We start from the raw sequence: 23,969 nt of genomic DNA, 5'->3' as shown, positions 1-23,969 counted from the left end.
AACAGGAGCCATGAAGTTAAAAGGAAGAAAGGCTTCCATGTCTCCAAACCAACACTCCCTGCCCAGTCCTGTCCCTCTTCCTCTTCACCTACCTTCTGTTCCCTGTTTTCCTATTCGTCACCCTCTACTTCATCCCATTGGATTAAATTAGGTCTTTTTTCTACACTCACATTAACTCACAGTGATGGAAGAAAAAAGATTTGAAATCTGCGAACTCAGGATGCAGAGCTAGGTGTAAGAGAAAAGAGGGAGGCAGATTTCAAATCAACAGAAGGACGAATTTTCTAACAAGAAGGGACAGTGAAAAGACTGTGGGCTCTGGAGCTAGGCAAACTCGGGTTCAAATCTTGACTTTGCTCTTAACAGATGTGTGATCTCGGGGAAGTTCTCTCTGTCTTAGTTTCCTCTCATAAAATGGAGAGAATGCTTCTTTATTTTTATATTAGAGATAATATCTATAAAGCTCCTAGCACAATGTCAAATGAATGACTTTTGTGGATGGGGATGATGAGAGGAGGGAGCTGATATAGGGTTGGACCCGAAAATATATGCCCTAAGATTCTAGAATTCTAGGCCACTCCGGGTAGATTTTAAGTACTGAATGAAATTACCTTTCCATGGAGAACAATTTCCAAAGTATCCTAACCTCATGGACCACTGATGCTTTGCCCTGAAATCAATTTGGGAGGGAGGCCTGGCCCCTGCCCTCTTGTTTTTTCCTTTTGGAGGAACTGGACTTCACCCTGTGTTTTTTTTTTTCTTGCCTTCTTTGACTCCCTGACCAGCTATTTACCTCCCCGAGATGCTCTGCTCTTGAGAGAGTAGTGATAACACTGGGAGTCAGGTGTGTTCTCACCCTCCAGCCTGTCCCCATCATCGATTCAGTCTCAAGTCAAACAGACTCTGGTTTAACCTATTTAATTTGGCTGAAGGAAGAGGGCCAGTCCCCTGATGATCAAATATGGGTCATGAGGAATCTTCTCCCCTACCATAGGCTACATAATTATTTATTTAAAAATAATTAACCAAAGATATCCATAGGAAACAAAAGCCTTCTTTACAAGGAAGTCTGGCAAGAGAGAGTCAAGAGCCATTTGTTAGAATCCAGGCAGCATAGCCCAAGGCTGCTGTGGTTTTCAAACCTGGTTTTCTCCCCCAGGAGAACTTCCTTATATGAGAAATATGTCGGTAGAGCTACTCTGTTTTAAGACAGGTGGGCCTAGACCTCTGCACATTCCTTTAAAGACCTCTGGCTAAGGGATAGTGTCTGGCTTGGAATTAGGGATCCTTATTTTGATCTCAGCTCTGCCATTATTGCACTGGGTGAACTCCAGCTTCCTCATCTCTCAGTTAGAGGACTGCTCATTGCAGGGAGGTGGCTATTATCACTGCAGACTGTGGTGGGAGCTAAGCTGGAGGCTACTTATCAGCTCCAGGTTCACCTGTAACTTTTCCCACTGATGCTCATCATCTCACCAGGCATTTGGCAATCGCTCTGGCCCCCGAGAGGGTGGTTGTTATTAGTCAGTTGCCTTAAAGCCAGGTATGGAGGTGGAGGGTATATCACAAGGTTTCTGCTGGTGCTCTTGTTAGAGGAGAGGCCAGGTCTCTGTGTATTTCACAAACTCAGAAGAGCACTTGAAGTGAGAGCCAAAGCAGAATAGGTTCTGGAGCCAGATGACCTGGGTTTAAGTTCTGGCTTTACCTCATAATAGCCATGCGACCTTGGGAAAGTTACTTAACTTCGCTGAACTTCGGTTTCTTTATTATTAACAATATCCACCCTTTAGGTTACTAGGAAGAAGACTGATGAGTTAATGGATATGAAAGTACCCAGACCATGTTTGGCACATACCAGTTGCTCAAGACACATCAGTTCCCCCAACTCTGGGACTGTCTTTGTGTAAAAGACATTTTTCGGAAGGCTGACTTCACAAAACCTTGTTGAGCACACATCGTGTGCCAAGTACTGTGCTGGGAGACCGTGTGAGGAAGTGGAATGGCGTCTTTCCTTCTGCCTTTGCTATCGTAAGTACAATGAGAGCTCTGTTTGAATGCTGACGGGCCAAATATGCCAAGTTAACAGTCATAGAGGTCCCATAGGAGAAATAACAATGCCAGAAGGTGGCTGTATACCTTTTACTCACTTCCTGACTCAAGTCACTAATTGGCCATGTCCTCGTCACTGGCCATATGAATCAAACAGTAAGCATGTCCATCAGCAAAGGGCCTCTCAGCTGGAATCGAGAGACATCCCTGAGGCCCTGCTGAGGTTATCTACATTAACCCATTCCTGGTTCTCAGCATCATTAGTGATGATGCTATCTATTCCTGAATTCCTGACAGTGTGTGGACAGAAACAAATCGTTTGGTTTCTATCCAATGTGACTGGTCAGAAGTGTCAAAACATGAAAGACGCGTATTGTTCCAAGAAGCCAGAATCTCTCTGCTCTGCCTTTCAGCGCCCACACGCATCTCCGGGGAACGTTGCACACTGCTCCAGTTTGGGATTTCTTTCTAAAACAAAATCATACCATGTCACTGCCCTGTTTGGAATCCAGTGATGGTTCCCCACTGCCTTCTGGAAAAGCCCAGACACCTAAGACTGGCAGAGTTGGGCCTTTGGGACTCTAGTCTCTTATTTGTGCCATCTCTCACCATATCCTATACAGCCATGTCAGAGCACCTGTCATTCCTCACACAGGCTCAGCCATCTCCTGCCTCTCTGGGCCTTTGCTTACACTGTTCCCTCTACCTGGAAGAAGCTCCTCCCTCCACATCCTTTAAGGGGACTAAATGCTACCTTCTCTGTGAAGCTCTCCTTGATTCATCATGGTAGTTATCTGTTCTGTCCTTTGCATTTTACATGCAGTAGAGACTCTTACAGCAGGAGTCGGTTACCCTTCACAATAATACTCTGATGATATCTACTTTTCTCTCCTTTTTGAACAAAGACAGCTTTTTACTTATTGTTGCATTCTCAGAGCCTAGCTGAGGGCACAAAACTGCAACTATTTATTGAATGAAGGAATGAGTCCTCAGCTGCTTTGAGTATCTATGCCCCACAACAAGGGAGCATCCTTCTGGCAGGAGAAAATGCAGCCAGTTCTGTGGTAATGTTTGTACTGGGAATGTGGATCTCTTCCAATTCTACTGATATATTAGGGAATAATTAGAATGCAACATGAATTTCACATTTGAAAAATTCAGGAATCTGCACCCAGATGAATACACAGGAATATACTAAATGCGCTTGTGTGCGTATATATGCACACACATGTACCTGTCAAACATCTACCACCTGCCATGTGTTCATTGCATGTGCTATAAGCCATGGCTGTCCACATCTGGGGTTACAGCTTTCCTTCTGATTCACATTACCCTCTGTCCTCCATCTGACAGTAACTCATAAACTGCAACCTTTCTGCTGTCCACATCCATAGGCAAACTTCAGGAATTTTTCAAGGCAAACTGCCATACTTATTGTTGTACAGCATTTATGTATTTCCTAACCATTCAACAGATGTAAAACTCTGCTAATGTTTTTTTTTTTTTTAAATTAGATTCTTACCTTTTTAAAAGGTATCACTGATGACATTTTTGAGTGTTATACCCTTAACCCCATTTTTTCCTATAAGCCCTGTGGTTTTTATTGTGTGGCTTTGCAAAGCATAGTGGTTTTTATGATGCATATGTTGGGTTCCATGGAACTGACTGTGCACCTGTGTTCAAAGACAGACACCAACTGCCTCACCCGAGGACCCCAGAGGGGAGCTGCTTAGCGTGTAATTAATCACAGAGACTTTTCAGAAACCTGTACTTCAGGGTCTTAGAACCAAATAGAGCACCTGGGCATCTAATCTAGCTTTCCAAGAGCTTCAAAAAGCAGCTAAGACTCAATTCCACAATTCCAGAAATCAACTGGACAATAACATCTAGACAATTTAAACTAATATTCTCTCTTTCTATCTCTCTGCTTTGACTGATGATTCTGGGCCTGTCAGCTTTTGGGCCTGACGTTATCATCTATAGGATGGGTATACAGACTCCCCTCAGAAGCCAGAATAATGAATGAATGAAATAAGGTTAGAGAAGCACTGGGTTTTCTGGGAGAGAAAGTGCCAGCCAAACAGAAAAGTAATGTCAGCCCAGAAAGCATGACCAGAATTGCTCTTTTAGTAAGAGAAGAGGGAGGTGGGACCTGCAGGGCAATGAGAGGCTCGGCTTGCCCCCATGTGGCCTTTAGCACCGAAGCCTGGGGGTCCCTTTCCCTGGGGTCTGTGAGCTGCACCCAGAATCCAGTGGGATGCCTTTCACCCTTGACATTTCAAAACCAATCTCCCATCCCTGATAATGCAGGAATGTTCCTCTGGCTAGTGGATCTCTGCCAGCAGAGTAAGCGACCCAGCTACCAACAGAGTAAACATTACTCAACTAGCCAGGGCTCTGTCACACACATTCTTCCCCTGTGTTCCTAACCTCATGCAGAGCGCAGCCCAGCCCTGTTAGGTCTGGAAACTGGGAGTGTAAAGTCAAGCAGGAGGGGTTGTGCAAAGGAGAAAGCTCTTCCAAAAGGAAACAACCATATCCATTAATCATGGGGGAGATGGGGCTGTCTTTCCTCTGAAGCCAAAATCTAGAGTTGGGGAGGGCACAGGGAGGAATCAGGCTGGTCTTGATGGGCCCAGCACTGCATCCTTAGAAACCCAGTCCCTCTTTTCCCAAAGAGGAGTCGCTTTCTTGAGGGGAGAGGTAGAGACACAAATGATTCTGTCTAGTGAACTTCTGAGTCACTCACTCATTTGGGATGACAGAATGTGAACCATTCCTTGGCTTGAAATTGGGAACTCGAGAAATGAGGCTTTCAAACAAGTTAGCATTATCACCGTGGTTTCCTCAGTGGTAAGACAGGACTATTGCCAGTTCTTATTAATATTACCTCCTCTATGGGGAAAAAGATGAATGTTTGCAAAGAGTTTAGGAGATTAAAAATCTGGAAGCATGGTAGGCAAAAGCTGATGTAAGATGAAAGCAATTTAAACACTGGGCTGACTTCAATTCCAGATCTCTTTCTACCTGAGGTGGCTTAGTTAGGAGCCCAATTCATAAGAGGAGAAACACAGACAGGCCTGCGGGGACGGTAAACATTCTTGAATTCAAGGAGTAAAAGTTGAGTGATACTTAAGGGAAGCCCACAAACTGGTTTTCTTATAAAAATCAAAGCAAATGTAACCAAGAAAAAAAAAAAAAAGTCTTCCATCAAAAGCATCTTGGCTGAGAACAGAAGCTAATGTACACGGTGCACCTGAGAAAATTGCACATGTGAGGAGGCAGAAGGGACACCAGGTCCGCCTGTCCTCCCCACAAGGCCCGCCAGCCACCATGCCTGGTCTTGACCAGGGAGCTAGTTTCTGCGGGCAAACATCAGATGGTTTGCAATGAACACTTTGGCCTAGAGATGGAGGCTGTAGGGGAAAGAAACCAGGCCAGCATTCGAGAACTTGAGAAGTCCTCACGTATGTGAATGTTTCACAGTCAGCTTCTCAGTGTGTCATAGATGCCCATTTGACAGAGTGGAAAGCTGAGGTTTGAAGGGGAGGAGGTCATTTTCACTATCTTTTGCTAAGGCCCTCCCAGCAAACTGGTGGTATTTCGAAGCTGACTCTTCTCCCTCTTTCCCATATGCCCCAAAATAACTCCACGTACATTGAGCCTTCTGTCATGACCGACCAATAGTTTGAAATGATTTTGTTTATTTACTTGTTTCTTGGTTGTCTCTCTCATTGGAATATAAGCCCAATGAGGGCAGGGCCTTGTCTGTCTTCTCCATGGTCTCCTCAGCACCTTGCACAGAACTTAGCCCGTGCTAGGCTCTTATAAGTATTTGTTGAATGAGTAACTGATGGATAAATGACCTATATTTCAACTCCAACAAAGGGCTCCACACTTCCCTCACCTTTAGTCTGTTGAGTTGAGCCATAGAAAACTGAGAATGGTATACATTTCTTATACATTTATCCTCTAACTCTCCCAGTTTTTCTGAGGTTAAGGAGAGGCATGCATTTTTAAGGAGGAAGGTAGGGAAGAATAAGAGAGAAGGAGAATGGGAGATTAATATATTACCACAATGAAGAAATAGTGCTGACACATTTCGGCAAGTTCATGTTTGAAGATACAAGGTGGGTACACTGAGGAGTAAGTATGATGCAGCAGGACTCCCTTTTCACACCTGAGATTTTAGATGGCGCTTTAGCGTAAAAAAGGGCTGATGGGATACTTGGGAGGAATCTGACCATTCTCTATTTCTTGAGGCCTAAGCATAGCACCCATTACCTAGGATGCTGTGAGGATGGGAATGGGTGCTTGCATTAGCACAGGCTTACCTTTTTAAAGGTTTTGGGTTGCAGGTGGGGACCCAAAATTTAGACCCACCATGTTAGAACCCAGTTTTAGGCCCACTGGGTTGATTTGGGGGTAAGAATTTACTATGGTGGCATGAGTAACTTAAATGCCTTTTTCTATAAAGGAATCTAGAGTAAAACTAAGAAGGGTTAATGGTGGACATTGTTAGGCCTAAAGGCTACGGAGACAGACAGAGCCCTGCTACAGTCTGGCTCCTGGGGTCCCTTTCTGAGAGGCTGCCTTTGTGGGCAGGGGGAATGTGGCGGCAACAAAGGCTCCTAAGGCTTGGCTGACGAGGAGAATGATGATGTTTCTTGTGGGTCTGGGCAACGGGGGAAGGCTATAAAGCCATCAGCAGACTGAGCCACTGGGTGTCCACACAAAAGTTAGGTCCTATAAACAGACATCTGTATTGTGACTAAAGGGCTAATAAAATTGCCTTAGAAAATAGAGGTTTTCCACTGCAACCTATTCATAAGCAGGACCCTACTGGGAAGTGATACCAAGGGAGAAGTTCCTTTGAGGCCTGGAAAGTGTCAGAGCTACATTATGGGGGTTTCCCTGGCCAGATCCCAGCCTCTTCATCACTGTCACTGAAGGCAGCACCATCAGCATCATTATCACCATCATCACCATCATTATGACAGATAGCCACTGATCACTCGCTCATGGATGCTGGTCCCAGGAACTACTAGGTGTTGGATACTAAGACTTTGGGAGGTAAGTGGTTACTGGCTTCCATTAAACAGGAGTAGCAGTTACGTGCTCAGGGAGCACCCCCAGAAAACTGGTGGCTGCCTAAAGCCAGGCAGTTTCCTTTCTATCCCTTCAAATGACTCTGATTTGCAAAAAGTCTGGTCCCTTTTCTAGACCCTCAGTTCACTCAATAGACAGTCAGTGAGAGTTGTTCTAGCTCTTTGCCTGCTCAAGAGATTATAAAAGAACATAATCTAGTAGAACAAACTAGTAGAACTAAACCAGCAGAGTAGACTAAAGTAGTAGAATATTAGAGAGAAAGAATAAGAATAAGAACATGTTCTTCAAAAACTTCCCAGTAGCGCTTAATGTTGAGGAGTTTTTTTTGGTAGGCGGGATTGTATACTTTGGTTAAGCAGTATTAATGGAGGTTGAGCTGATGACATTGTTTCTATAAAAGGAAAAATATGCTTTAAATAATAATATATGCATATATCATGTAAAATGAAACTAAGTCCATGCTCATTTTAACTCTAAAGCTTATAAAATGAGGTTTGTGCATTAAACTTTTGAATAGGAAGCTCTTATAATCAATGTCTCCATTCCATAAATACATATAATGTCTACCATGTGCCAAGCACAGGGCTGTGGACCTGAGACACAGCAGTGAAAAAAGCCAACTTGGGCTTAGATGCTGGTACAGCCCCCAACTCTACCATTTGGAACATGTGCACAGTGAGACTTCAGGGACTATCATTTTCCCTGTGTTTCTTTTTCTTTGCCAGATAGGAATGTAAACCCTACACTTCACCTGCCAATAGGATACTCAAGAAGGAAAAGGCTCCATTCTTAACATCTCTATACAAATTAAGCACCTATTTTGTGCCCATTGTGCAAACTGATGTTACACAAATGGGGGAAGCTGTTCAGAGAGTATCCACCCTTGCTGAGCAAGAACTCATTGGACTCCATTGCCAACCCTGTCCAACAAGTGCTGACCAGGAAGAAGCACCCTGCAGTGGGCAGGGCCAAAAGGCATGGGCAAGCTGCCACTCAAAGGTCCTAAAAGTGTTAACCTCCAGCAGTTATAGGTGTCTCCTTTATACCCATTATAAATCTGTTTATTGTGACTGGCCCCACCCAATCTGCTGGTGCTGTAAAGCTCTAATGGTCCCTAATAAAGGTAGAAGGCTTCTAACAGCACGCTGTTCCTGAAATGGAGAAGGATCGAGGGAGAGCAGGAGGGAGAAAGAGGAATGATGAGCTTAACAATGAAATATCACAATTGCAAACCTTCCTCTGCTACTTGAAGCGGCCGAGTCCTGGGCCCCATGACTTGATGTTATACATGATCTTCAAATACTAACCTGTCAGAGCTGAAAGGTCCAATCCCTTCATTTGCCAGAATCCTTAAGACGTTAAATGATTTGCCCAAGGTCACCCCTGTTCCATAGCGGTTCAGGTCTCCTGAATCCTAGTTCAGAGCCCCTCGCCCCAGCTACCTCACCTTTCCTAGTTCAGCAAGGGGCCATCTGGATGACCGCCAACCCTGTCAAAACCCTCCTGCTCCATCTAACCTAGTGTGTCCAGTCCTGACTGTACATCCAAATCTCTAGGGAGTTTGCTGAAACTTCACATGCCTGAGCCTCTGCCCCAAATTCTGATTCTAAAAGGTGTGGGTGAGGGAGCCAAGGATACTTTTAATGAGCTCTCCAGGTGCCTTCCATGGTTTGGGAAGGAGGTTGGAGAACCACAGGTCTGGTTAATACTTGGGTTTCATTGCTTCTGATGTCTCAAAAGATAAGCTGTGTTCATGAAAAGGGCAACTCTTCCAGGGAGAAACTGCAAACCACACCCTGGTCAAGAACCCAGGGAGATCCAAAGCTCTTCCTGTCTCAGTGTCCTGAGGACTGCCAAGTCAATTTAATAACACCTTCCCTGTCAGGCACATTTCATCACATTTAAGCCTCGCGGCAACCCAAAAGGAGATAGGTATTGTGACCCCTGTTTTATAGATGAAGAAACTGAAGCTAAGTCACTTGTTTGAGGCCACACTACCAGATGGTGACAGAACCACAATTCAAGCCCAAGCCTGTTTGGGGTACTATACTTTGCTATGCAGACCCATCCGAGCATGGTGGTCTTGATAAGGGACTGCCTGTAACTACTTTGTCCCCGCAGATGTAGGCTTCCCTTAGGAAAGTCATTAAATGTTAAGGCTCATCTGCATGGTGTCCCTCCAATTTGAGAAGGACATGCCCAGTACTAGTTCTGGGGAATTTGCCTCTTGACCTCCTGAAGGCATTAGAGAGACTGAGCCTCACTGGTCAACTCCTCAGTGGCTAAACTCATACAGGTGTGGCTTCCTGTGCTCACTCCAGGACTTACGTCACCCTCTCCTCCTCACTGCTCTGTGCCTGAAGTTTGGGGGAGCTTCCCTCCTAAGAACAAAGGCCACTAAGCTTCTCAGATATGTCCTCCACCAGGAAAGTACCACGCCCCTCCCCTCAATTAGCAGGTTATGAGGGCTACTTACTCACAAGCAGGGGACTCATGCCTCCTTTAATTAAAGAAGAAAAATGCCCTATTCGGTATAGGAAATTCAGGGTCATCTTATGAACCTGACCTCCTGCTACATGGTCATGAGCCCACTTTCCCCACCACAATACTTGGCGCTTCCCAGCTTTCTCTCACTGTTTAGTGTATTTGCACTAAATGCCCATGGCACTGGATATGGCACTGGAAATGCTTTATGGATGTCACAGAGCAGCCCTTCTTGGAAGAATGAGAAACTGCCTCAAACTCCAAGTGCTATAAGAAGCCAGCCTGAGTCTGCTACAAATACCAAGATAAGTATCTTGTTGAAAATACTTAAATTCTCTAAGAATTAAAAAAAAAAAAACCTCCAAGAGGGAAAGAAGGAAAAAACAAAAAAACAAAACAGACAAGTATCTGCAATAGTAATAATACCTACCATTTATAACAACCTGCTACATCCGGGATGCTTTACATATATTATCTCACTGAATCCTTCTAGCATTTGCACGAGAGAGTATCCCCAGTTCATGCATTGAGAAACTCAGGCTCAGAGATCCCAGAGACTTGTCCAGGGTCACCCAGCTAATAAGTGGCTAAGTTGAGATTGGAATTCAGGTCTGCTTCTATCGCCCATGATTTTGTTGGGATTTGTAAAAGCATTGTCCAGAGGATCTTCAGTATATTAAATGTTGGGATTGTTGGTGGTTGTACACCTAAGGTGCAGCCTGGGTAGCGGAATTTTTAGAAGCTCCTAGTTGATTCTAAAGTGTGGTAAGGTTTATGAACCACTGTCCTAGAGCAGGGGTCAGCCCACTGTGGTCTACAGGCCAAAGCAGCCAGTTTTTGTATGACTCATGAGCTTGGAATGGTTTTTACATTTTTAAACGGTTGGGGAAAAATTCGAAAAAAGAATATTTTGTGATATATGAAAGTTATAGGAAATATAAATTTTGGTCCTCACGAATAAAGTTTTTTCGAAAGAGAGCCATCTTCATTTGTTTACATATGGTCCATGGCTGTTTTTAATCTATAAAGGCAGAGTCGAGTAGTGAGAAGAGATAGTATGGCCTGAAAAGCCTAAAGTATTTACTCTCTGACTCTTTACAGAAAAACTTTGTCAACCCTTATACTAGAGTTGTTATAAACAGCTAGGATGATAACCAAAACTGAATGCTTCCTTTGATTTTATTTTGGGGCTATGTTTCATATGTATTATAAATTTTTTTCTTCTCCATTTGTGCTTGTACTTTTTGAAAAGTGGGTAGAAGCATAAAGCAAGATCTTGTGCCTTCCCATCAAACAATGATTCAAAAAACCTTGCACAAATTTCTGCCTTTCTCTGTACCTTCAGTGTTTAATTCTTTCCAAGTTCCTGTCAGTTCCCATCAAAACTTTAGCAAACAGATTCCAAGGGCACTTCTCCCATTACCTGCAGGCCAGGGCTATGTGCTTGCAGGCAGCTTCCTTCCTCCTCAGAGCTGTCTGGAGGCAACAAGGAGTCCTTGAATCCTCTAAGGGTCCTTCAGGGGGATTAGGCATGGCCAATAGGCTGCCTACAGTGATAGGACTCCAGTATCTCCTGGTCCCTTTGTGCAGAGGCTGGTAGCCCCGCCAGCTCAGCAGCCAGGTTTCTTTGTATGCAGGCCAGGGTTGGTCCCCTATCAGGGAAAGGTTGCCGCAGAAAGCTCTGAAGGCCAAACCTCATAATCTCATTAATATCTTGATTGTCTTCCCCAATCTAGTGGCAGCCTGTGGGGGTATTACCACAAGATAAAATGACCTTCAGATTTAACAGATACAATGACAATCAGATAAATTCTCTATGAAGGAGAACATTAGGGCCATGTCCACCACTGAGCCCTGAGTCCCTTTGAAAGGGTTTCCTAAAATAGCAGATGTTTCAAGGCAGGATTTGTTTCTCATCTGAACTGAAATAATCTGCTACATAGGGACAATGGGGCTTACTTACTATGGGGACTTTTGTTGCCGAGATGAATATTTTTACAACTGCCCTCATAAACTCCCTCCTCTTGTCTGCTGCCCAGGGAGGGGGCGGAGCTCCAGAGGTGAGCTGAGGTTCCTGCACTGTCTAAGAAGCCCCATTAAGTTGTTAAGACATTTAGTGCCCCAGACAGTGCTGACTGCAAGGGCAGTTCAAATCCCCTCCCAGATGGGGATGGGGCTGTGAAAGAGGGGGCTTTGATTTCTTCTTTGGTCAGTGCACGGAATCTACCTTGGTCAGGGGCAGCAGTTGGGTGAGGGGAAGTAGTAAAGTAGCCAGACTTGGGAGACCCCCACCCTTACCCTACCAACTTGGCCATGCTCTCCCAAAGCCTTTGTCATTCAGAGGGGAGAAGTAGGAATGTGGGAGAAGGGCCTGTAGGGGGGATTGTGTGTTTGTATGTGTTGGTTTTCATGCCTGAAATGTTTGTAGCACCTGTATAAAGTGCTTAGCATCTGTGTAAAGCAAAAAGAGATGGACAGTGTGTAACAGCCCAAAACCTGTCTCTGCCGCTTATTAGCTATATGAACTTGGGCAGATTACTAACATTCCAAACATCTCACTTTCCTTGATTGCAAAATGGTGATAAGGATACAAATGGTTTTTACCCATTAAGGTTGTTGTCAGGATTAAAGAAGATGATGCATGTAGGTACTTAGCCCAGGGCCTGGTACCCAGGAGGTACTCAATCCACACTAGCTGTTATAATGATTCACATTTAGTTACAACCCTGCACTTTCGAGATTTCCTTGGATCCTGTGGATTGCAGCATTAGGGAAAACAATAACAACCACACAGATACCCTAGCCCAGAGTTTGATTTGTCCAAGACCCAGGGTTTGATTTCTATAGGCGACTTGGGAGATGTGAAAGGGGGTGGGGGGAGAGGAGGCAAGATGTCCTGGTTTTCAAGCTCTGATCTGATCATCAGGGCAATCAAGTCCATTGGGGCTTGGGGAGAGAGGAATTGAGTTCAAAGAGGGGGAGGAGGAAGCGGCCACGGAAATAAACACCTCCTCTTAAGTAAACAGGCTATGGTTCAAGGTAGCTGAAAGTTACCCTCGAGGGGCTTCTCCTCACCTCTGTGCCTTACTTTCTTTCCAGGAAATGAGCACTAACCTTCATCTCAAAAGGTGATACAAGAGTGAAGACATCACGCGTGAGGCGAATAAAGGCTAATAAAGACCTTCTGCCCCTCCCTTGCTGTCACAAGGCCGCCAGGCATGTTTGCTGGAGGTGGCCAGGTGAGTTTGCTGCGGATTGGAGCAAAGGGTACAGAGAGCACATCCACCCCAGATCACACAGCCGGATCCCTGGCTTGGGTCAAGGCTAGCCCAGTTTCCATCCCACGCTAACTTCCTCCTCCTCCTTGAGCTGATCAATATGAGCACCAGTCTCCAACCAGTCCTTTTCCTTGCCACAGCTCTGCTCTCTGACCTTTTGGGGGCCTTTCTCTTGATTCCTCTCCAGAATGGAGGTTGGGGCCATCACTCCGGGCCTGCTCAATGGCCTCAGAATGGGCTGTCATGGGGCCTATAACCAGGGACAGCTCCTGCTGGCGAGAGTTGGAAAGGAGGGGGGTGCAGATAAAGGCTTTCCAGGCTGAAGATAAATGGCTGCCTGCAGCCTGCTACAGTAACTTCAGGCCCCCAAGAAGAGCAAACAAAGGGTGCCCCTGTGACACTCACTGGAAAGATGAAGGCCCATCAGCAGCAGCCAGGCTGGTTCAAAGCCCCAGCTTAATTGTCAATTAAGCATGCATAAGGGAGACAAAGCCATGACAACCCTGGGCTGCATGCTGATGTGTGATTGTAAAGCCGGGAGGGGCAACGCTGAAAACAGCTGATTCTGCTGACAGTGTGTTTGTAGGGCACCTTGTAACCAATCAGCCGCTGACAGAGGCAAAGTGCTCCTCCTGCCACTCCTATTGTGCGGGACATTCCAGGACCAGGGTCACACTATGGTCATCGTGGGCAAGTGGGCCACAAGGCACTAAGCGTGGCTGGGAGGGAAGGGGCACAGTTAGCACAGGGATGCTCTCCTCTCCAGGAAGAGGCTTCAAGGGAAAGATTTGTCTCTAAGGTGCCTCCAGTCCTCCAGGCTCAGAGACAGGTGTTTGGGGGGGAGTTGGGGGCATAGGGATTGGGGCCTTGTCTCCCCAGCTCAGCGTTAGAGGTTCCCATGCTGACTCGGATGTTGGTTTCCCATCAGCCACCACAGAGCTCTTCTTGGATTCCACATCCAGTTACATTTTAGGCCGGGATAGAGACCAAGAGACCTTACCTTGGTCATGGGACCATGATGGGAAGTGCACCACGAGGCTCTGCAAACCAAGGCTCTGCTGAGCACTGGGCGTCAGCCTGCTGTCTGCCTAGCCCGAGGTGCATTCCCTAGGGGCCCTGTCACAGTTCATGTGCCTCCCACCCTGGCAGCCTGAGAGGGGGACACGGGCACCGATGCCAGCACCCTATATCCCGGGTACCAGCCCAGCGGCCTCCTATGCCTCCAGTCCCAGTGCCAGGACACAACTCACTCACCGCCTCTTAGAAATAAGGCCCTGGTATGTGACATTTAAAAGGAAATAGCTTTCTGCTGCCTGTCATTTTTTCCACTGCCATTTGTTTGGTCCTCTGTAATAATAAGAATAATGAAAATGATAGTAGTTACGGTTTATTGGGAAAGACAGTGTTTATACATTCTCTCGTTTGACCCTCATCTAGACCCTAGGAGGTAGGTACTATTTCTGCATTTTACAGATAGGAAATTCAGACTCAGAGAAGTTATGTGAATTGGCCATGCTATAGTTATGAGAATTAACCTGGTTGGTTAGAACTAGATTCAAAACTCAGTCCAGAGAATCCAGTCTCTTGGTATGGACCAGGACTAGCTTGATGACTCCTGAGTGAAAATTCAGGTAGAGGGAAAGGCAGACACTGAAAACATACAGTGTCCCACAAACACAGCTCCATAAATAGCAGTCTGTCCCTAGAAAAACGCGCGATGCTTCCAAAGATGACCTCAATTCCCAGCTGGTTCTGCGGACTCCACGCAACTACATAAGGGGTGATGCGGAGTGCAGCACGTGTGTGCCTTAGTCATCACAAGCACGATGCTGGGACTTGGTATGTGCTCAGTGTGCCCTGTGCTGTGGACAGTAAGGCGTGGGAGCCAACAGCCCTGAGTTCCAGTCCCTGTGCGGCCCATTGCTCTGTTACTTTGGTGGGTCACTGCCTCTTTCTGGGCCTCAGTTTCCTTCTTCAAAGTCCCTCCCAGTTTTAACAGCCCATGATTTTTTTTTAAATGCCAAGACTTCTGGGGACCCCAGAGAACCTGCTTCTAGCGAGATGTGCCTTCTCAGACTGATCAGCGGGGTGTCTGAACTGCCCAGTTTCCAGGACCTGATATGGTCCCTCCAGCCTCCTTTCAGAACACAGAAGGCCTAAGCTAACGACCCTGTGGTGACCTCACCACAACCCCAGCTTGTCAGAAAGCTGCTGGGCCTTTGTTTGGCTTGCAGGCTCCCTGACTTTGGTGTGGAGATCACAAGTCCCAGCACAATAGCCATTGTCTTTTCAATAATGCCCCTTGCCCCAGCCACGCCCCCCTGCAGCTCCCAGATCCAGCTCCATGGATCACTGCGGGTGGCAAGTAAGTGCTCCAGTCCTGCTCAGTGCTGGCAACAAGCCGTTTGCCACTGCCCTCTGAACCCTCTTTTTAATATCCATAAAGGGGCCAAGTTTTTCTGCAATCAGGACAGTGTTGGTCTGGGGGCTTCTTAAGAGCAACCAAAGTTGCTCCCCAGGTGGCTGAGCCCTTCCCTTCTGTGGAAGCGGGATGCAGAGAAGCTCCGAGCCCTGGCCCAGGCTTCGTGCTGGACAGTTGCAGGCTCCCAGAGCCCCTTGAAGAGGTCATGCTATGGGAGGGCACAGTGGAACAAATGCTTGGATACCGCCCAGCTGGTGGTTCTGAACCTGTCACCTGCAACACTTGGGTCAGCTTCAGATCTCAGGCCTCTCTCAGCAGAAGGGCAACCAGCAGGCAAAGGGTGGGACAGGTTTCACAACCACCCCCTTCCGCAAGCCCTTCCCAAGAGCAGGCAGGAGACCATAGCACCCTTTGTCTACACAGTCACCAAACCTAAATAATAAGCACACCCATTCTGGAAAGCCAGCTTTCCTGGAAGAACTAAGTCCCAAGGGGAGAAAAGCTCACTCCAGCCTATGCCTCAGACAGCACTCAGCACACAGGAGTATTTTCCCACAATGAAGATGTGGAATTCCATCCTGACAAACCTCCCCCCCTCCCACCCCCCCCCCCCCCACCACCACACACACACACACACAGCAGATACATCCTAATCCAGGCCAGGACCTGGCACACAGAAGCACACAAAAGGTACTCAGTCTGTTTTGGCCAACTTATTACTGCAAAGATTTTAAGTGACTGACTCTGCCCTAACTCTGGCAGAGTACAGAAGCCAACAAGCAGTAGCCCTTCCCCAGAGGTCCCTAGGCTCCTCCTATTGGAGCTGGACAGAGCCCTGAGGTGGAATGTGGACGGGGTTGAAGAAGGCGACCCCTCTACCTGCAGTTTGTACCTGGCACACCAACAAGGCAGCTTTCTCAGTCTAATCTGATGGCAGCACTGACCTGCTGAGTCAGCAGCCACAGAGGGTAAAGAAAGGGGACTAGAGAAGAATGGAGCAAAGGGCTTCCTGGAGGCTGAGAAAGGGCTCAGAGGAATCCTGGCCACAGTCACACACTATTTTCACAGAACATTCTGGCCACAAGAGGGGACAGGCCCTTGGACCAACTCAAAGCATTTCCTCCTATGGAAAATCTTGAGCCAGATGAGACCCTTGGGAGAAGAAGCAGGCTCGTTAGGTGGCTGGGGCAGTGGCGCCTGGGGCCTGCTTACCTGACAGCTTATTTGGAGGAGAGGCACTGGGCTGGTGGTGGGGGGAGCCGTGGGAGAGCAGGGGGTTCAGGCTGTGTGTCTGGTTGGAGCCGTAGGCATCCATGGCCAGCTTCTGCCGGAATGCTTCCTCTTTCCTGCGGTTTGCAAACCAGTTGTAGACACGGACCTCAGTGACCAGGTTGGAGCCCAGGCCATGGGCTTTGGAGGGGGAGACCCCTCGCTGCAAACATTCTGCCCTGAAAATGGACAGAGGGGGAGATGGTGAGTGAGGGCAGGCAGGAGGTGGATGGCTGTGCTTGGTCTCAAACACATAATCACAGTGGTCTTGGATAGGAGTGTGAAGAGGCCCAGGAGAGAGTGGGAGCCTGGGGAAAAGCCTATCTAGAGACACAGGTACTGAGCAAGCTCTGCTGTCTAGAAGTCAGAGACGTAGCCTCCGATGTGGCTCCAGTGAGAAGAGAGCAAGCTGGGGACAGGAACTTCAGAGGGAAGGTCCAGACTGGGCTTCCTGACACCTCCTTATGTTGCTACTCTTCCATTGCACCAAAGGCAAAGTCCTTTGCTGGCTGTCCGAGCTGAGTCCCTTCATGGCACTCTAAAAAACTTCTGACCTTTTGGGGTTTGGACACCCCAAAAGGATGTCGAGGAAGATAGATCCATTACTTGCACAGCAGGTATTCCCCCGCAGAGGGCAGGCTGGGTGAGGTATAAAGGAGGGCATGCGGAGATGGTTGGTCTCTACTTTTATCATTGCTGATGAACTCCCAGTTCCAGGTGTGAGAGAGATTCTTAGATACCACTGGATACTGGCAGGTGGACAGAGCACAGCCTGAGGACTCTGTGACATGTATAGCTGACCGCTTTGACTCCCCACTTTCTGGCCTGACCTCACTGGCCACATCCTTCCACTGCCAGAGCCAGCCCAGCCCAGAGACAGAGAGCCCACAGGTCTTGGCCAGAGCAAAATGCAGATTTTTTAGAAAGTCACTGTTAGAGTCAGGGAGGATGGAGCAGGAATGAAGCAAAAAGAGATGGCAAGGACTTCTAATCGTTTTCTTTAAAATTACATGTAGTTGTTAAGATACAAAAAGAACTCTAATCAGTGTGGGCAGAGTAGACAGAACAGATCTAACCAATTCTTGCTCTCCTGCCAATTTCCTTTTGGACCAATGGCTATACAACAATTGGTAGAGGCCAGAGTGAGTCTGTGGCTAAGAGACAGGTTTTCTCTGGTTTATATGCAGTCAAACACATGATTCTCATTTTGCTGGCATCATATCTTAGATTAGCCCTCTCCAGAGTATCTTCCCTAGAATAATAGGTCATAGGGGTATTCCCTGAAAAAAAAAAAGATTTCATGGTCAACAATTAATTCAACAAAACGAAGTGGGTTTCTCAGCTGCGGAACTCCTCAGAGCCTTTAATACATTAATATATGTCATGACTCTCTAAGAGGAAGTATGCATATGACGTTCCTCAAATCTATTTATTAATGACTTGAAATTAGGATTCCGTGGAACACACTTTGGGAAGCCCTGAGTTAGCCACACTTATCTGGATAACCAGTGTCTCAATATCCCAGGACCGAGGGGATGGATATTTGGTCCACGTGCTTGCCAGCCTGCTCGGGCGAGCTTCTGGTGATGTTACCTGTTGCATTCCTCCACTAAGGCCTCCCTCTCTTCCTTGCTGGGGTTCTTTTGCCGGTCGTAGGCCTGGTACAAGATTTGCTGGGATGCGGGCCCCCATTTGAACCGGTTGCGACGCATCTTCTTGTTGGCAGGCTCAGAGCAGGCGTCATCGGACTGCCCAGGCCCCTGGCTCTGTTGACTGAACTCTGGAAAGAGAAACAGCAGCTGATCCTGACTGCTTTTGTCTGTCATATTTCCAGAACTCTGGACTGTCTGGTTGAATTCTGAAAAGAGAAAGGAGTATATTTGATAGGGTCTGTAGCCTTCACTTGGCAGACAGATAAACAGACGAACAAGAACACTTTTATTCCTCTTCCTTAAGCTTTGCGATCTGCTGTTATTGTATATGAGGATGCAGAGGGAAGGCTCACAACAGGCCCCTCACTGCCCACCTCAGTTCAGTCCACCAAAGCCACCCCTTTCCTTTCTTTGAAGGAGCTCCAATGTTGCCAACCATTGTTTTAAGAGCAATTTATTATTTTTTTCCCCCATTGGTTCACTGGCCTCAAATGTGAAGCAATACTCTGTATTGAACTCCTGTATTTTTATGTCAAGGGGATGAACTCAACCAAGTCTCAGGTCTAGGAGGAAAGTACTCAAAGGTACAATTTATAGTTAGACAAAATATTCAGAGACTGAAAGTAGCTCTCCTCCCCGCTCCCCCATTTCCTCATGTGTACTAAGAATCTACATTATAATGTTATACTCTTAGAAAAACCCCAAACCCAAAAAACCTTTTGACCACAGCTTTGAAATAAATATAACTGGAGTTTTATATTGGAAAGAGTAGACGCTCTTTAGATCTAGATAATTTCAAAGGCAACAGTGTATGTGTGTGCGTGCATGTCCAGGGATCCCTTTATGAGGAAAAGGCCTTACAGACACACCCACACATTTGAAAAATGGCAAATGCAGAAGATGGCAGACACAGGACTCTTCTAGGAATGACATTTAATGAATGAGTTGGAGAAAGATAAATGCAGATAGAATGATGCTCCCTGTCTGTCCCTTCCCAGGACCCAGGCATATCATGATCCTCAATACATTTTGGTTGAATGAATGAAAAAAGACAGCAGCTTGCCCAGTGGCAATGCCCTAGCCTATACGGTTTAAGAATGATTTGATATTTGCTTATGTAAGAAGAGAGCTTTGTTGTTCTCTTCCTCACAGCTGCATGAAGCAGGGTTCGTTGGGGTGATTGATTCCATTTTACAGATGAATAAGCATAGAGGCCAACCACCAACCACCCTGCTGAGCAAGGACACGTAACAGATCAATTTCTTAACTCCTGGTCCCCATGTTCTGGACCTTAATGTTTTTCTTTCTTGGTTCCTGAAGTCAGTCACTCCCATATGTGCGAGAGATGACCGAAACCAAAATCCTCAAGGTTCAAAGCCAGGCCACTACTTAATGCTCGAGTCCCCTCTACCACATCCTGCCATGTGGTCCTCCAATCCATACACCCCCAGCAATGGGGAACGTACTATCAATCAAGGGATTCATTTCCATTTTTGTCCATCACAGGAGCAGTGGGCCACTAATCCACCTGGACTGAAGACCTCAGCTGCAGGTGGTATTGGGATCTGTTTAACCAGTTGCTGACTGGCTAAGTCAATGAGCAGTCTCCCTGGTTGATGAGCTGAACATGTCACTGGGGCCTTTGATTTGGGTCCTATCCACCATAGATGAGTCTCAAGCCACTTAGGGCTCTGTTTTCACTGGTTCCCAAAACTCCTTTAGATTGTAGGAGAGTCTGTGCCAAGCTTATGGTTAGGAGGAAGTCACTGACTCAACAGGATAAATGTAGGGCCCCAGCCAAGTACTTAAATCCCCAGCCTCTCATCTTCCCCATCTGTAGAATAGGACTGGATGTAAACCTAAGGGGCTCTAAATATCTTTAGAACATCTACCACTAGTCGGGATGATGATGATAATGACTCAAATTCCTACGAAGGTTAGCCTTTACAAAATGCTTTCACATTTTCTATAATATTGGGTCTTCACAGCAGGCATCTAAGTGTAGTGACTTTAGGGACAATCAGAGGAACAGAGAGAAGTTCCCTACTCCAGCAGTTTCCAACTTTTTGGCACCAGGGACTGGTGCTCCTATGAGAATCTAAATCCTGATGATCTGAGGTAGAGCCGAGGGAGTGATGCTAGCACTGGGGAGTAGCTGCAAATACAGATAAAGCTTTGCTTGCTCTCCAGCTGCTCATCTCCTGCTGTGCAGCCCAGTTCCTAACAGGCCACGGACAGGTACCAGTCTGCAGCGAGGGGGTGGGGAACCCTGCCCTACTCAGTGGGGTTCTGCCTCAGTGTCTTCTCTCCTCCCTGTGGCCCTGAGGAATCACCATGAATAACAGCCAAAGCCGGTATGGATAAGCCCGAGGAACCAGGATCAATTCGAGGTTCTCAATGTGAACAAATATAATAACAGTTAACATTTATTGAACCATTTCTATAGAGGCCAAGACCTCTAAACGTGTCCCTTCATCTATTTCTCACATCCTCACCATGCAACAAGTATTGCTATCTCCATTTTATAGATGAAGAAACTGAGGTTCAGACTGGTTAAGTGATTTGTCCAAAGTCACAGGGATGTGGGGAGAAGCCATGATGTGAACCCAGCCTGGAGACTGTAAGGCTCCTAACCAGCAGCCCTTGTATCACCTCTTGCTAAACAAACAACAAAACCACACGAACAACACACTTGTAAAACCTTCAAATCTGACTTACATGGAAGTAAAACTGACTCCTAAAGTTTTGTCTGTGGTGGGTGTGAAACACATTCACAATCACCCATAGTGTGGGGGGCTGCCTGTCTGTCCGCTGCCCTTGGAGGAGGCAGCAGCCTGCATGGTGTGCAGAACCTAGAGCAAGCCAGAAACATCAGGCTCTACCTATCTCAGGGCCTTGGCTCTTATCTCTCTGTTTTTGAAGAACTAGACATATGTCCTCCAGCCACCACCAACTCTCTTCTACTTCTTTCCAGATTAATGAGGGTGGAAGTGAGGGCAGGAAGAGAAAGAAAATGTTCACCACCCATAAAAATTAACTTGGAGAAGTTGGGTTCAGTAGCCTTTTTACAGGCTCAGAAGTTGACTTGAACAAGAAGATTCTGTGTGTGTAGATGAGGCCATGAATATTATCATTTATTTTTTTTTTAAAAGAAAATTTGTATTCACATAACACTTTTTAAAAATTCTCCCCCCTCTTTCTCTTTCCTCCTACCCCATTCACTTATGTCTTTCTTTTATCTATCTCACCTTCTAATTTTTACCCCATGATTGTATGTGTTACAGCCATCTGTCAGACTTTGGTTCAAATGTCACCACCTCTAGGAAGCCTTTCATGATGTCTCCAGGCAGTTTAGCAATTCCTCTGCTGCCCCTTGTATATACCTTTACAGCAGCTTTAGAAAACATTTGGCATTATCTATTCACATAGTTCATTCCTCCATTAGGTTGTAAGTCTCTGGGCTGTGTATCCCAAGGCCCAGCTCAGTGCTTGGCACCTAACAGCTGCTCACATAATATTTACAGAATGAAGAAATATTTCTTAAGCTTTATGTCTCATGTGATTTTGAGTTATGATAAAAATAACAATTAAAAAATCCCTTGCAGAAACTATATCGTAAGTTTTTTACAAAATGTCCCTTCTCAAGGATCTTGAGAAATTTTCTGGGCTTCTTGTCTTTTTAGAAGCTCCCACTTGGTATTTCTTATTTCCCTCTCCTTTCTGAGGGAACTGCCATTGAACATAGACAGGCAACTCAAACTAAAGATGTCAAATGGGCCTTGGATTAGTGAGGGCAGGTTCCAAGGGTTCTCTGGCCTTTGGAGACTGTGACTCCTGATAATGGGCTTTTCAGGAATTACAGAGTTGCTTCATGTCAGAAACACAAATTCTTACAGACCTAGTCACCACAGATGGTAGATCAATCCAGAGACTCCTACCCTATGCAGCAAAGAGCTCTCAATTTGCTTCTCCTAATCTATCCATTTCAATGCTTCTAACAAAAGAGAGAATGACCATAACCTGAGATGAATGCCTAAAAAAATCTTTCCTTCCACCATGAGGGCCTTTCCAGCCCATATACATTGAGACAATAATTACTGAAACAATCACTTCAGAGTAGTGTGTGATAGAAAACAAAAGTAATTTTTAAAAAGTGGCCATCTAGTGAGAGGGGGAAAAAACCCAATTCAGAAAGTGATGGAAACTAATTTTCTTGACAAAGACAGAGAAGTCCATAGCCCAGAGGACAGTATGCTGAAGAGTAAAAACCCATACAAAATTTTCCTGGGAAAAGGATCAAAATAATTAAAGCATAATGTAAAGGTATACTTTCCTAAAATAAAAACAGTAGGTCATTTCCTGCTCTTGTCATTCAAATGAAGCTCAAACTTCCCTAGATTTCAAAACAAAAGTCTCTTGATATTATTAAGTGGAAGAAATTTGGGGCAGAGAGGAACTCTGGGGACGGGAATGACCAGGATTGATTGGTCAGCGTTCCAAAGGCAGACACTTTTGCAGTCTCCTGCCTCAGCCGGAAGCAGCTTCTTCAGCTGATGTCCCCACACTCTACCACCTTTGGTAAATGTAAGTAAGTGCCTTAAATTTCTTCAGAACTCAGTCACCACCCCCTCCCCAAAATAATGGGTTCAGGTTCTAAATATATCCATATATACACATCCCCCCCCTTTTTTTTTTAAATAATCCCTTCTCCCCAGAGGGGAGGAAAATAACAGTAATAGTGATCAATATTATCATTTGCTATAATATGTCTTCCTTGGCAACTCTAATCTGTGGTCATGTATCAAGCGGAGCTGTTTGGCTGACTTTGGGAACAATATTCCACTGCTACCCATTTGGTTTCAAAGAGAAAGATGTTGGAAGCAGGGACCAAAAAATTCAAGGTCCATTGTGCACAGTGAAGGACCTGTCAGAACACCTGGCTGGGTAGTAAGGGACTGTGTAAGAAGAAAATGATATAAACCAATTCATCGTACAGCAACTACGAAGGCCAAATCTAACTGCCAGCTTCCTTATATTTGCAAGTACCATGCAGACTTTCTTGGAGAAGGGGAAACTGAGGCATCCCACAGGGGTTAGAGTTAGGGCAAAGGTCACTCCAGGTTGAGGCAGAGGCGAAATTGAAACACTTACGTCTGAGGATCTCCCGTTGCTTTCGGACGTACCAGGTGTACAGGGCGGCACGCTTCTGGGTCTTCATAGGGGTGCCCTTGTTGAGATGCTGGGAGAGGTGTGACTGGTTCAGACCCGTGACATCAACTACCTCTCTCTGGGGGATGTTGTGTTGCTGCATGTAGCCTTTGATCATTTTTGCAGCCCTCCAAGGATCCTCACTAGACATATAAGTAAATGGTTAGGATGCTGGTAGAAGACGTCTGGGGAGATATATTTTCTAAATATTTTCCCTAAACTCTGTGAAAAACTCTGATCTTCACTTATGTCTCCACTTGTCCAAACTATATCCTTGGGAGAGATATGAGGCCAAAATAGAACCTAAATAAAAGGGGAGATGAATGCTCCTAGATAGTACACTCCACTGCCTTCGTTTGAGATTAAGTGGGAAAAGATGAAGATGACTTCCTATTTTCAGGAATGGGAAAGCACTACCAGTACTGTCTCTTCTTAAGCAGAAAGAAAAGTTCCTTCATTTCCCTGGACTGAGAGAGACTTAAATGGCAGGAGACCCAC

The 23,969-nt window shown here is 46.0% G+C and overlaps 1 protein-coding gene across 5 annotated transcripts in view; it reads right to left on the bottom strand.

Moving 5' to 3' along the window:
- Positions 1-23,969, bottom strand: part of HNF1B (HNF1 homeobox B) — a 50,401-nt gene that overhangs the window by 21,591 nt on the left and 4,841 nt on the right. For 3 of the 5 annotated variants that reach the window (XM_016131429.2, XM_016131431.2, XM_016131430.2), the window contains exons 2-4: positions 23,415-23,614; positions 18,205-18,391; positions 16,555-16,790 (exon numbers count right to left, since the gene is read on the bottom strand). In XM_016131429.2, coding sequence (XP_015986915.1) covers positions 16,555-16,790; positions 18,205-18,391; positions 23,415-23,614 — 623 coding nt within the window. Of the gene's footprint in view, positions 1-16,554; positions 16,791-18,204; positions 18,470-23,414; positions 23,615-23,969 lie in introns of all 5 variants that reach the window. The other 2 variants (XM_016131427.2, XM_016131428.2) reach the window with 1 other exon arrangement.

This window comes from Rousettus aegyptiacus, unplaced genomic scaffold, assembly GCF_014176215.1.
Source record: "Rousettus aegyptiacus isolate mRouAeg1 unplaced genomic scaffold, mRouAeg1.p scaffold_m13_p_6, whole genome shotgun sequence".
NCBI classification, from domain to species: domain Eukaryota; kingdom Metazoa; phylum Chordata; class Mammalia; order Chiroptera; family Pteropodidae; genus Rousettus; species Rousettus aegyptiacus.
The sequence above is the reverse complement of the archived record's forward strand: the minus strand, read 5'-3'. Positions and strand labels throughout refer to the sequence as shown.